A 13,015-nucleotide genomic window follows, 5' to 3' on the forward strand; every position below is an offset into this window, starting at 1 on the left:
CTCTATTAGAGTCGGGAGTGCAACTTTTCTTTTCCTATCAAGAGATTCAACTGTGAAGTTGCTTGCCTTCCTCCCAGCTGTCTCTACTATGCCGGAGCATGTCCTCAGAGTGTAGGGAGATCGGTTTCCACTGATGCCAAACAGCTCAAAGAACTGTGACTTTGCTAGTGACCTGTCGCTTTGTTCATCAAGCACTGCATAAACTTTCTGTGCCTTTTCTGGATGGCTTGAAGGATAAACCCTCACAAGGCAGATCTTAGCACATGATCTGGGCTTGGGAGCATCCCCACATATTTCTGTGCATCTGGATGTGATGTTAAGAGGTGATGGGCTTTCCGACTCCCCGCTGTGATCTTGCTCGGTCACCAAGGTTTCAGCGGACCATGGTGCAGGTCCTGGGTGCAATGCAGTAGTATGAGTATCACTATCACACTCCTTGCATTTAACAGCGACCTTGCAGTCCTTTGCGATGTGACTGTATGAAGCACAGCAGTGGAAACAGATGTTGTTTTCTCTCAAGTAGGCCTTCCTGTCATCTATGTGTTTGTCTCTGAAACCACGACACTTTGACAAGGGGTGTGGCATGTTGTGAATGGGGCATCGTTTATCTGGTTCTGGCATGACAGGCTGTGTTGGTGTGGAGGCTTCCACTTCCGTTCTTCTTACAGCAATGGCGTCCCTGTTGCGTAAATGAACGGTCCTTTCTGTTTTCGCATAACTCATGCTGCTGGAGGAGTTGAATGCAAAGCTTGGGTCGTTTCTCATCTTTGCTTGTGTGCAGACAAACGTCACAAAGAAGCTGAAGGGTGGGAATGACACATGGTTGACTGCCTTGTACTGATAGCCTTGTGTGATCCACCTTTCCTGCAGGCTATATGGGAGCTTTTCAACTATGGGTTTAATCCCACGTGCTGTGTCCAGGTATGCCAGACCGCTTAAAAACCCACCTGACTTTGCTGATTCCAACTCCATGAGTAAATCTCCTAACTCTCTTAGCTTATGGGCATCTTTGTCAGAGATGTGGGGGAATTCTTCCAGACCCTTTAAAAGAGCATCCTCGATGACTTCAGGGCTCCCATAGGAATCTTCTAGGCGCTGCCATATCATGTTCACACCTGCTGCTTGGTTGTGGATGTGAACTGACCTGATGCGTTTTGCCTGTACAGATGATTCTGGACCAAGCCATTTTGTGAGTAGGTCGAGTTCTTCACAAGCTGTTAGGTCAAGGTCCCTTGTGATATTTTTGAAGGACGCTTTCCACGACCAGTAATTCTCTGGGCGGTCGTCGAATTTTGAGAGTCCAGAACTCACCATCTCCTTACGGACCAAGTATCTAGCCAATTCCGAAGTTTGGGATGCTACAGGTGCATAATGGCTCACAAAGTCATTCTGAGACACAGGGGGAGAGGGTGTCTCTGGGTTACTCAGGAGGTCTGATGTCTCATCCTTGATGTACAGCCTTTCCATAGTACTTGTAGTATTACGAGGGTGGAGTTGGCTTGTCCTCTGATGGGTGTGTCCTGGAGGTGCAGATGGTGTCTCCTGCCTGCGAAGTTCTGTGAATTGCTGCTGTTGGCTTGTGCTTTGATGGGTGCGTTCTGGAGATGTAGATAGTGGCTCCTGTCTGTGAAGTTCTGTGTTTTGTTGCTGTTCATACCGATATTGAGAATGATTCTCCACATAATCACTGGTGCGTTGAGCTGTATTTTCAGTGAGTCTCAGTGTCTGTGCCAGCTCATCATGACATTCTCCTTCCTGTGCAGCTGCTGCTGCTTCATATATTTCTGCCTCTGTACTAGCTGCTGCAGCTTCCTTCTGCGCATTTAACACATAGAGGTCGGCTTCCAATTCTGCACTGCGGCGAGCGCATTCTGCATTGCGATGAGCGGTTTCTGCATTGAGACGAGCTGTTTCAGCCAATATCCAGGCCTTCTCTTTCATCATGGCGGCTGTTTCTGCTGCATAGGAGGCTTTTACCCTAGCTCCTTCTGCTTGGGCCCTCGCTCTTACAGCAGCACTGCTAGCAGAGGATGATGTTGAGGATCTGATGCTGCCAGTCTCTATTTGTTCCATTTGATCCCTGCTACACTGATTTTCCATCATCTTGTAGCTGGATGTATGATGCGGTGTTCTGCCCTGGCAATTGCGTCCTAGCAAGGCTTAGACAGACAGCTAACAAAATGAAGTTCCAGTCAAACTGTTTTCCTCAGAGTGTAGTTTTTACTGGGAGGTTCTCCATAAAATTGTAAAACTGGAAACATAAACAGAAAGAAAATGCATCTTACCAAACAGCATAAGGCATGGCATTTTAACATTGCAACAATGAAAAATAACCTTAGTTACAAGTTCCTTTTAACCATTTTAAATGTGTATCCATTAGTGTTTTTAACCTTTTACAGTAGGCAATAATGAACTATATTTTTCCTCAAGCTCACCAAAATGACCCAATACTGTTACTACACAAAACGTTTTAGAAACTCAGAAACCATTACAAGTGATATACAGCATGTAGTAAATAAATGGAGGCTTAGCTAATAGTAGTGGCAGCATGAAAAACAACAAACTGTGCTTTCAATAAAGTCAAACTCACAGATAAATCTACTCCAAGGCTTAGACATGGAAAAGCAAATGGAATTGTTCACTGCTTGCATTCATGTGGCTCTGAAAGTAATGGAGGATAAACAGGAAGTGAAAGGGAAGAGGAATGTGACCTCTAGAGCAGAGAGGTGTTAGTGACAGACTGCCATCTATTGACAGGAAAAGGTACTGCAGATAGTAAGTCTATGTAAACACTGCATTCAATAATGCTTGTCATAAAGAATACACCCTGAAAGATTATTTCAATACAAGCTCCAGAATTATTCAAAACATGAGAATGTACACATTGTGGCATTTTCCTTTTTTGGAAACACAACAATTTCTAAAAGGGCCTTTTGGTGAAAATATTGAAAATAGCAGGCCTCCAAGCTCACAACGCATCGCGACACGTTGTGAGCTTGGAGTCGCGGCTATTTTCAGTACTTGATATCACACAAAACTAAGCATAAAAAAGGCAATACCGGAGATGTGGCGTACATAAGATGATGCATTCAAGTTCAGGAGAGTTTGAACAAGGCAATTCTCTTGAATGCTGCCTTCAGGTATGGCATGGAAAGAGGGCATTTGCATTTCTTTCACCATAGTGAAAACTGTATTCATGGTCTGGAGAGGGCACTTTTTTTTTTACAGTCGGATAAAAGGGCAGGGGCTCAAGCCCCCTTTGATGTCCATGTCCATGTGCACGTGCCTGATAATGAGTATTAGAGAGGAGGATGAAGTGGTCCTTTAAATTATGGAAAGGCCTTTTGATAAAAGTTTTTAAGAAGGGATTTAAAAGGAATTTAAAAGATGACAGTGATTTATCAGGTCTGGGCAGGTCATTCCACAGTCAAGGAGTCTTGAAAGCAAAGTCATACTTTGTCTTCAGCCTCCAGGCATGGGAGAGGTGCTCAGATCTTTTACTTTAACGGAGCCCGTTCGCCCATTTTCAGCCTATGTTCATAATTGGTCCTCACTTGGAAAGAAATTACTCAAATTCTTTACTTACTCTGTTACAAGTAAAAGTCTGGAATTCAAGTATTGGTATCAAAATGTGCTATAAAGTACCAAAAGTAGAAAGTACTCATTATGCAGAATGTCCCATTTCACAAGTTTTCCAATGTCTAACATGCATAAAAATCCTTTGAAAATAGCTGATCTTGTAGATAGGATATTTTCAAAAGGCCAAAATGTAGATGGCTGAAGTGATTTGTCATTACGGTATAATCAAAATCTAAAAAGTAACTCAAGTTTTTCATAATAATAGTAGTGGAGTAAAAGGACAATATTTGCCTCTAAAGTAAGATTACAAAAAATCTGAAATACTCAATTAAAGTACAAAATGTACTTAGTTACTTTACACCACTGGTCTTCAGTGATGCGTATAGGATGATGATGGCATCAAATGGAAATACTACAGTAAAAGTAAAAGTACCTAAACAAATCTGCCCAAAAAAAGGAAGTAATGAATAAAAAAAATTTAAATGGGGATTTAAAAGATGACAGTGATTTATCGGGTCTGGGCTGCTCAGATAGGTCATTCCAGTGTCAAGGAGTTCTGAAAAGCGAACTTACTCCTTAGCCTAAATTGTGCCGTGCCGCGCGATGTTAAATAGCAGACCTGCAAGCTCACAGTGCGTTGCAGAGCTTGTAGGTCTGCCATTTTCAGCGTGCGATACCGTCGTGTGACGAGGTATACGTGTCTTCAGTCTGGACGCAGGAACAAGCAATGGGTTCCACAAGACCTTTTTGAGCGGTGGTCACATCGCTCCTATACGTGGCTGTGTGTGTGGGTCTGTCTGTCTGTCTGTCTGTTTGTCTGTCTGTCTGTCTGTATGTCTGTATGTCTGTATGTCTCCGGGTATGTAGCCTGCAGTAACCTTTTCTGACCACACATGTTAAGGGAGGGGCGCTGTTGCACACACACACACACACACACACACACACACACACACACACACACACACACACACACACACACACACACACACACACACACACACACACACACACACACACACCACTGCTCAGTTCACACAAGTGTGATTTTTTAATTTAGGAACCAGACCATGAAATGACTTTAAAAGTAAAAGAGACTAAGTACATTTTTTTGAGGTTTTCAATTTCTTGATTCCTTTACTTTTACAACGAGGCACAAGTTGTTTTAGTTGTTTTGCTCCTCCGCAGTCATTTGAGTAAAAGTATAAAAGTCCTTAAAGGCCCGCTGACACACCCCGAAATTATAATAGTATGATACAGTAGGTCACGTGGTCTCTCTAAAAACGGCCTGAAACAGTCTGAAGCTCATGTCACAGTGTAATCTTCCCCTCGCCCCCAACAACAGCTGACCAGTACAGTAGTAGTCTAAGTACAGTCAATTAATTTGATTGGCTAATAATTGCGCATTCCCACAATGACATCATAAAAATATTAACTCATATTTTAAGATGACTTTTTAAAGTGACAGTACCCTTTTAGGTGACAGTACCCCTTTAAAGTTAAGAACCACACAAGAAAAAAGGCCCCCCACCCCCTTCTGTGAAAGAGAGAGAGAGAGAGATAGAAGTTTGACAAATTTTGGGGGAACATACTTTGGGTTCTGTAAGTATATATTGCGTGGCTGCACAAACCGGCTCCTAATAACTCAAAAACTGTAATTAGGAACCAGGCCATGCAGTGCCTTAAAAGTAATCAGTAAAATCTTAAAAACGCAATCCTAAAATCAACAAGGCAACCAGTGTAGGAAGGTTAATTATGAAGAGAAGGTAATAAAAAGGAAATTCCATGCTTAACTGCGCTGATTGCAGATTGTGTCGACTGTTTAATTTTAATTTTTAATAATAATACAAGCAGTAAGATTTGGTATGGTAAGCCCAGGGTTATTGAAGGATTTGGTTAAATATTTTTTAGTGTAAAGTGTAAAGCAGAAATTCTCTTTTCCTATCTTGGGTTTACAGTTGATTTTGACAGACATTTTTTATTTAGTTTTAGTCATAGTCTTTTGAATTAAATTAAATTTAGTTTTTTAGTCATATTTTAGTCATCTGACAAGTTTTAGACTAAATCTAAAGTTGATTTTGTCAACTAAAATGTATTTTGGCAGGCTTTGATGGCCTCGTAATGGCAGATTTTACACTTGTTTGCATGCCGAAAATAGCCGATCTCACAATCACAACGCATCGCAGCGCTACCTTTTTAAGGCGTCATTTTTGGAACCCCCACACTTTGAGATGCACTGGTGTAGCAGAGTGTTTCCAGTGAGCCAACATGCACAATATCAGCACCCTGACTCTGTTTGACAGGAATGGAACAGAGCCTTCATTAGTATTATTGGTCACACCTGCAAAGGAAGTGAGAAGAGCCCCAACGTCTCTCCAAAATGGCTGCTGTGCATAGAGCCTATTGGGGAGTCCTTGAAATGAAAACGTTTGAACTCCGTTCAGTTTACGCTCTGACATGTTGGCTCCTTTCTTTGTTTTTTTGTTTTTCTCTCACAGGAACTCCACGTACTGCATGAAGGTGTCCATGTCTCTGACGGTGGCGGAGAACGACACGGACCTGTGCTACAGCTCCAAGATGAGGTTCTTCGAGAAGGCCGAGCTCAGCAAGAGCAAGAACATCACATGTCCGGGCATCGAGGATTACGTACAGCCTGGAGTGGAACCGGACATTCTGTGGTACAAGGTAAGAGTCAAGATTCCATTAACCCCCGACTAGCTACAGTACATCTAATTGTCGCTTTCGGGCGATAACCTTCCACTGTATTTTTACTTTTCAGGATATGGGAAAAATAAGTGTTTGAAATAATAACAAATAAGTGTTTCAATGGATCCAATGTAGTTATTAATTATCTAACCTTTTTGGCTGTGGACCCCCCATTTCAAGCTTGTACTGTAGATCCATCTGCTACTTTTGACACTTTTGTGTGACGCCGTGGCAGATAAAATGTTGACAGCAAATTCTGATTTAGTCTTAGTCTTAGTCTTAATCTTTCTGAATTAGGCGACTAAATATCAAAATCTTAGTCTTTTAGTCTTAGTCTCGGTCAACTAAATTAACACTGCACTGTAGTGTGATGAAGTAGGGCATTCATATACAGAAAACTAGTCTTGGAGGATTTGTCTCGATACGTGGGCTTTTTGAGACGTAACCTCCTTCATCTTTGTCTCTGGTTACCCATACTTGTACAACTTCCTGCTACTCAGATTCTGAGCTGGGCTGATTTCCGGCCCAGAGGTATAATGGTTTCTGCCCAGAAGTTCTTCTTTCACTTCTCCACTACATCTCGGATTCAAATATTATACTTTCACTCCACTACAACTTTAGTTACTAATTACTTTGTAGATTTAGATATTTTATAACTCAACATACATTAGCCACTTCATCCCCCTATATATTTTTTGGCCATTTGAAAATGGGCGATCTCGAAGTTATACAAGCTACAATATATAAAAGCTCACGACGCATTGTGAGGCACATTCTGCATAGTACTTTAAGCACATTTTGATACCGATACTTTTGTATCGGTACTGATACTGAAGTAAGTAGATTTTTTTACTTGAGTATTTCTACATTGCACAGTATTGGTACTTTTACTCAAGTAAAACAGTTTTGTACTTTTTTTCCACCGCTGGTGTTCACGGGGCTGATGTAGGGATGTGCTGCAGCAGAGGTCAATTCATCAAAAGTGAATGACTGTCGGATTAGGTTCTCTCCATCGTTTCTTCAATTTCCCACTGAATCAAATTAACAGGCTGGATAATAACGCTGTGGCTTCAGATCCCCGCCGCTTATTGGCCCAGGCTCCAGAAGTGGGCCTGTAATTGAATTCCGCTTGTCTTGTTTGAACCACAATTCGGAACCCCGTCCCCCTCCCCTTCCGATCCCCGAACCCACAATGATGCCCCAGTTTCCTCCATAACTTCGGTTTGCCGAGCAGTGTTTAGGAAAGTAACTAAAGTGTGTTTACCCAAGTACTGTAGGTACTTGCTGTAAGTATCATTTTGAGGTACGTTTAACCACTTAAAGGTAGGGTAAGTCATTTCATTTAAGTTTAAATTTGCCGAAGTGTAGTCCGTTTTGACGACAGAATGACGTAGGACGCCATCCGCTCCCGACCGGATCAAAAGCCCGAAATTGGAAGCCGTCCCAGGCTTAGGGTTGCCACCCGTACCGTATAATACGGAATCGTTCCGTATTGGACAATTAAAAGATGCGTTCCGTATTGAACCAATACGGAACGCGGTTTGTTCCGTATTTAACCAAATGCCCCATAAAGGCCTGTCACACAAACCTCAACACAGCATTTAACAATAATGAATGAAATAAAACACAGGAAAAGACAGCAAAAGGAGAGAGAGGCTCGCAGTCTCTGCGCTCTGCCTCGTCCTCTCCTCTCCTCTCTGCCCGGGCTGCCCGGCCCCTGTCTGCATAATGCGCTGCATGTCGCTGTCAATCACCGTTACCTAGTTACAGTCAGTGATCACTGAACTTCCTCCTTCCACCAGGCAGATGCACACCGCACGCTTTAAAAGCAGAAAAGAATTAGTGCTCCATGGTTAATCGTTTTCAAACCGAAATCGCGATGTGAAATCCCGCGATTAGCGAATCGCAAAGGCCACGGTTTCTCTGCGAAGTAGTCTTCCCAAGCAACATGGAGACGTTTTATTTTTTAAAATCCCTTCATAATTGACTAAAGCAATGATCAAATCAAACTGTGGTGACTTTCTTTGCTTCCACGCATCTCCACAGCACACTGCTGAAAGACAAAGTGAATGTGATTTTTGGCACATGTGGTCACTGTGCAGGAGCATGGGAACAGCATGGGAACTAGGGATGCTGCAGGTGTTACAGCACCCCTATGGGGAAGTTCTCATTTTTTATTTAAATAAGAAAAGAACAAATCAAACATAGCAAAAATACAATATAGGTTATATCATGTTGTGTGTTATAGTTATAACTATTCTATGCATTTCATGGGTTTGGGACTGCATTTCTTCGCCGGCCGGCGGCTGTGCCACGCGCACGGAACGCACAGAACGCACGCACCGCGTGCCCGGAAGAGGTGTTCCTTATTTCAATTTCTGAAAGGTGGCAACCCTACCCAGGCTAGGAAAAGGCTGAAGTCCAAAATATGGACCAAACACTGTAGTAACTATCAGAACACAGACCCCTTTTGTTATTATTTGAATTAAATGAAATCACTTACCCTACCTTTAAATCCTTTAGAATTAGTAAAACTGGACCTGAGTTTTGCCTCTTTATTTAGACCGCTTTCTTTCATGACTACACCAAAATGTATTTCACCCAAAATAGCCGATCCACTGAGGTTCAAGTTGTTCATACTTGAGCATTTTCATTTTTCAATAGGACTACTTTAAACTTCTACTCCACTACATCTCAAAGGCAAATGTTGTGCTTTTTACTAGGCCTACAGCTATTTTTGAAAAGCTGCAAGTTTGTAGGTTCAGACTATTACTATAAAACATAGAACATAGGCTACGCTAACACAATGAAACCTTAATTCATACTAGAAAATTGTTGATCTACAAGCTCACAACTTGTGAGCTTGTAGATTTGCTATTTTCCAAAAGATTTCTACCCATTTTGAGAACTTAAAGAGAGAGAGAGAGAGAGAGAGAACTTAAGAGAGAGAGAGAGAGAGAGAGAGAGAGAGAGAGAGAGAGAGAGAGAGAGAGAGAGAGAGAGAGAGAGAGAGAGAGAGAGAGAGAGAGAGAGAAAAGGATGTGTGAAATGGGAGTAATTTTACTTTTGGTATTATTAATGTAATTGTGCACACTCCTTCAAATAGGTATGATGGGTAATTGCAGAGTGTACAGTGCCAAAAATACCCCAATGGAGTGGGGACTAAATTGTTATTATTATAATCCCATTATACAGAACATTGGCAGACATTTTGACAGGGAAAATGCAGGTGAAAGTTAATAACGTCAATTGTCTTTCATTTAGGTGTTTCCTGAACAGTTACTGGAAATGAATGCTGGCAAAAGCAATAACACCTAAATGAAACACTCCACCACGATAACGGTTAATACCTTCAGCTGTGCTTAGCCGTCAAAATGTCTGCTATTAAGGGTCTATTTTGGAACACAGTTGACAGTACCATTGTGCATCATAAAGGAAAGAAAACCACTTCGTACACAAACTTGACATAAAGGGTCCTATCTACCCCATGCCTTATCCCTAATCTTCTTAGGCATTTCTAAAACTTTGAAAAAACGTTTTAAAATAGTGAAAATGGTCGATCTACCTCTACACAGTGTGAGCTTGTTAATCGGTATAAAGTATAAACAAATGCTGCCTAAAAAGATTAGGGATAAAATTCTAAATGGTGCATTTATAGCACCTTTATCCAAGTGCTTTACATGCAAGACCAGCTGCTCACTGCTCACCAGGGGCAACTAGGGGTTCAGAGTCTTGCTCAAGGACTCTTCAAAACTAACTCTGGGAGAGCCTGGGATCGAACTGGGAACCCTTGAGGAACCCTCCGTATTCTAAGACGGCAACTCAACCCCTGAGCCACTGCGGATAAGGTGCCACGATGCGACATACCAAAGCCTAAACTGCTTGTGCTTATAACCCTGCCCTTTTTTCTGTGGCCAACGTCAAAGTGCCTCTTTTGGCCGGATCAAAAATTATATTTTTTGACCATGACGGAGGCGCACCATCTCAAGCGAGCTAAAGCGACCGAGCCGCTGTGCCGAACATTGTGAAGTTTGCTTGAGCCGAAAGTGTTTAAAAAGGTGGGGCTTCCGCCGTGTGAATTCTCCCGTTGTCTTTTTTCACAGTGCGGTGTTCCTGCAAATGAATTCCCCGCTGGGAAAATAATCTGTTCTACTTCTCCTGCTCCGTCGGTTGTGCTCGCAATAAACATTATCCAAACAAAAACATATGGATTCTGACAAAGTTACATTACCTATTAAGAGCGAGTTAAGAGCTACAATCTATTTTTGGGAGGGGATGATTATATGATGTCACTATCTGTGTTTTTGGATCGGCACTTTTGACCCACAAGGTGGCAGCCTAGAGGAAGAAACCCAAAATACAAAGGGAATACATAATTGCTCATAACGACCACACCAGGGGGTCTAATGAAATGCTGTCAACCTCCTAGACACATGAAAACCAGAAAAAGTACAAAACTATGGCACCACCTCTTTAAACGCAGCACTTCCACCACAACATACGCCACAACGCACAACGCAGGTCTTGCCCAGGGTGAGATACTGAACGTTCCCAAGTCTATTCTGTGCGTTCTCTATAGCTTCTGTTTAATGACTAAATGCCTGGCTGTGACCCATATTTACACTGTTACGTAAAAAGACTGAAAGTACTTTTGCATGGGCTCCGCAGGGAAAGGGGTTTATAAAGAATCTTCTGTTAAATCTTATGTTAAATAAGTTGAGGAGGCGCCTGCTGCTCTAATGAGGTGTTTCCACTCTGCCAAATGTAGCTTCTTTTTCAAAGCGGTGATGGTTGGTGGAGGATGCTCCGACTCCACTCTGCACCATAAATGTGCTGCAGACAAAGTAGAAAACTAGTGGTTATAGAAGCAGAGTTAGTCTGGGATTTGACTATACCGATTCGGAATAACGTTGCTGTCGGGCAGAAACCTCTTATCTCCATATTCTAACATTGACTATTTATTTTAATTTTTTTACCCTACTTCAGTGGTTTTCAACCTTTTTCATATCAAGGCCTATTATCTATTTGCCATTTGAGCCAAGGACGACCACCATTTGATGAGATTTAGCCTCTCAGACCCAAATCATAGAATATTTTGTTTGTGTAACGGAGGTGATCCGAACTTCCCCACCCGGCTTCGAACCCGGGTCTCCCGCATGAAAGTCCAATATCTTAACTATCACTCCAAAGGGACATCCCTATGGAACAAGAGCAGATACTAGACTTTTGAGGCTTCAGGCTGGGGCTGCGGCTCACCACACTGTGCAACTCACTACATTTGTCGTTGGATAAGATGTTGTCCACAATTCCATTGATGTTGGTACCATAGGACAGTGGTCCAGGGGGGTCCCCAAATTATTTTGGGGGTTCCCCAGATGATTACCTTAATGTGCAACATTGTTTTCTCACTCAACAGTAAACAAACCAGCATAAGGTTTAAGTGGGTGAAGGGTATCTGCACATTTCTAAAGTGCCAATTTAAGGACGTAAATACATCTAAAATTACAAATTAAACGTTGGCCAAATTGTCAAATATTAGAGGCAGAAATTGTGAAAATAGCCGATCTACATGCTCGTGAGCATGCAGATCTGCTATTTTCACAATAGAACCGTGTTATACAAAATGTAATGCCTCATCTCTTAGTGCTCGTCAAGGTGGAAGGGGGTCCCCAGTTAAAATATGATTATTTTGGGGGTCGCGGCCTGAAAAGTTTGAGAACCACTGCCACAGGAGAGATAACGGGCAAACGTTGACAAAAAAAAATAAAAATAAATCCACATAATTGTGTAGACCTCTTGTAAATTAAGTGATGCAGATGTACAGTATAACAACCCTGTAAAGGTCCGTTTAGTTTCATTTTACACTGTCAAGAGTTAACGCCAGCTAGTGAAATGCCAGAGAGATGGAGCGATTGCATAACACATTATACAAGATAACTGAAGTTGATGGATTGGAATATGGGATCGGAAACTCTCGACATAATATCCTGACAGCGTGCACTTTAATATTCAGCACGGACGTTCACAGATAGCACAGGCCCATGCACACACTGCAACAGTGGCGGAAGGTGTAGTCAGCTTCCTTTTGTACTTAATTTATGGAAAAAGTTGAAATGTAGAGTTAAAAGGTTTTTTACCTGTCACCAGAGGGGTACATTTTGACTATCAGAACCGTCACAGCTTGTCCGTATCTGTCCGTACGGGTAACGCCTGAACTGTGGTTCCCCTGACACATCACTGTGACATCACAGTGATGTCAGATACTCAGAGCAGGGATCTCCATATATGGGCATAAACAGGTGACACCACAGTGATGTCAGGTACTCAGAGCAGGGATCTCCATATATGGGCATAAAAGGGATTCTGTTAGGGATCTCCATATATGGGCATAAAAGGGACTGTATCCCAGATGATGCCCTGTTAGGAGAACCACACTAACATAATCCATATATGGCCAAGACAGATGGCGCGACCTCTCCCTTTAGGGTGAGGTCGCCTTTTGCCCTTAGGCATCTTACTGGTTAGTCTTTTGAATAAATTGTCATTTCGTTTTTGTCATATTTTAGTCATCTGAGTTGTTCTAGTTTTAGTCCAGTTTTAGTCTACTAGATATCATACGATTTTAGACGACTTAAAATCTACAGTAGATTTTGTCGACAGAAATGTATTTTGGCGGGCCTTCATGGCGTCGTAATGACTGATCTCAGACGTGGTTGCATGCTGAAAATAGCCG

General features: G+C 42.2%; 1 protein-coding gene across 1 annotated transcript in view; it reads left to right on the forward strand.

Annotated features, from left to right (window-relative positions):
- LOC308279970 (interleukin-1 receptor accessory protein-like 1) overlaps nt 1-13,015 on the forward strand; it is a gene marked incomplete at both ends in the record, with an annotated part of 729,472 nt that overhangs the window by 340,508 nt on the left and 375,949 nt on the right. The window contains one exon of the mRNA XM_080720201.1: nt 6,075-6,261. Coding sequence (XP_080576327.1) covers nt 6,075-6,261 — 187 coding nt within the window. The remainder of the gene's footprint in view (nt 1-6,074; nt 6,262-13,015) is intronic.

The sequence above is a fragment of the Nannobrachium achirus genome (assembly GCF_963921795.1).
Source record: "Nannobrachium achirus genome assembly, chromosome: 24".
NCBI classification, from domain to species: domain Eukaryota; kingdom Metazoa; phylum Chordata; class Actinopteri; order Myctophiformes; family Myctophidae; genus Nannobrachium; species Nannobrachium achirus.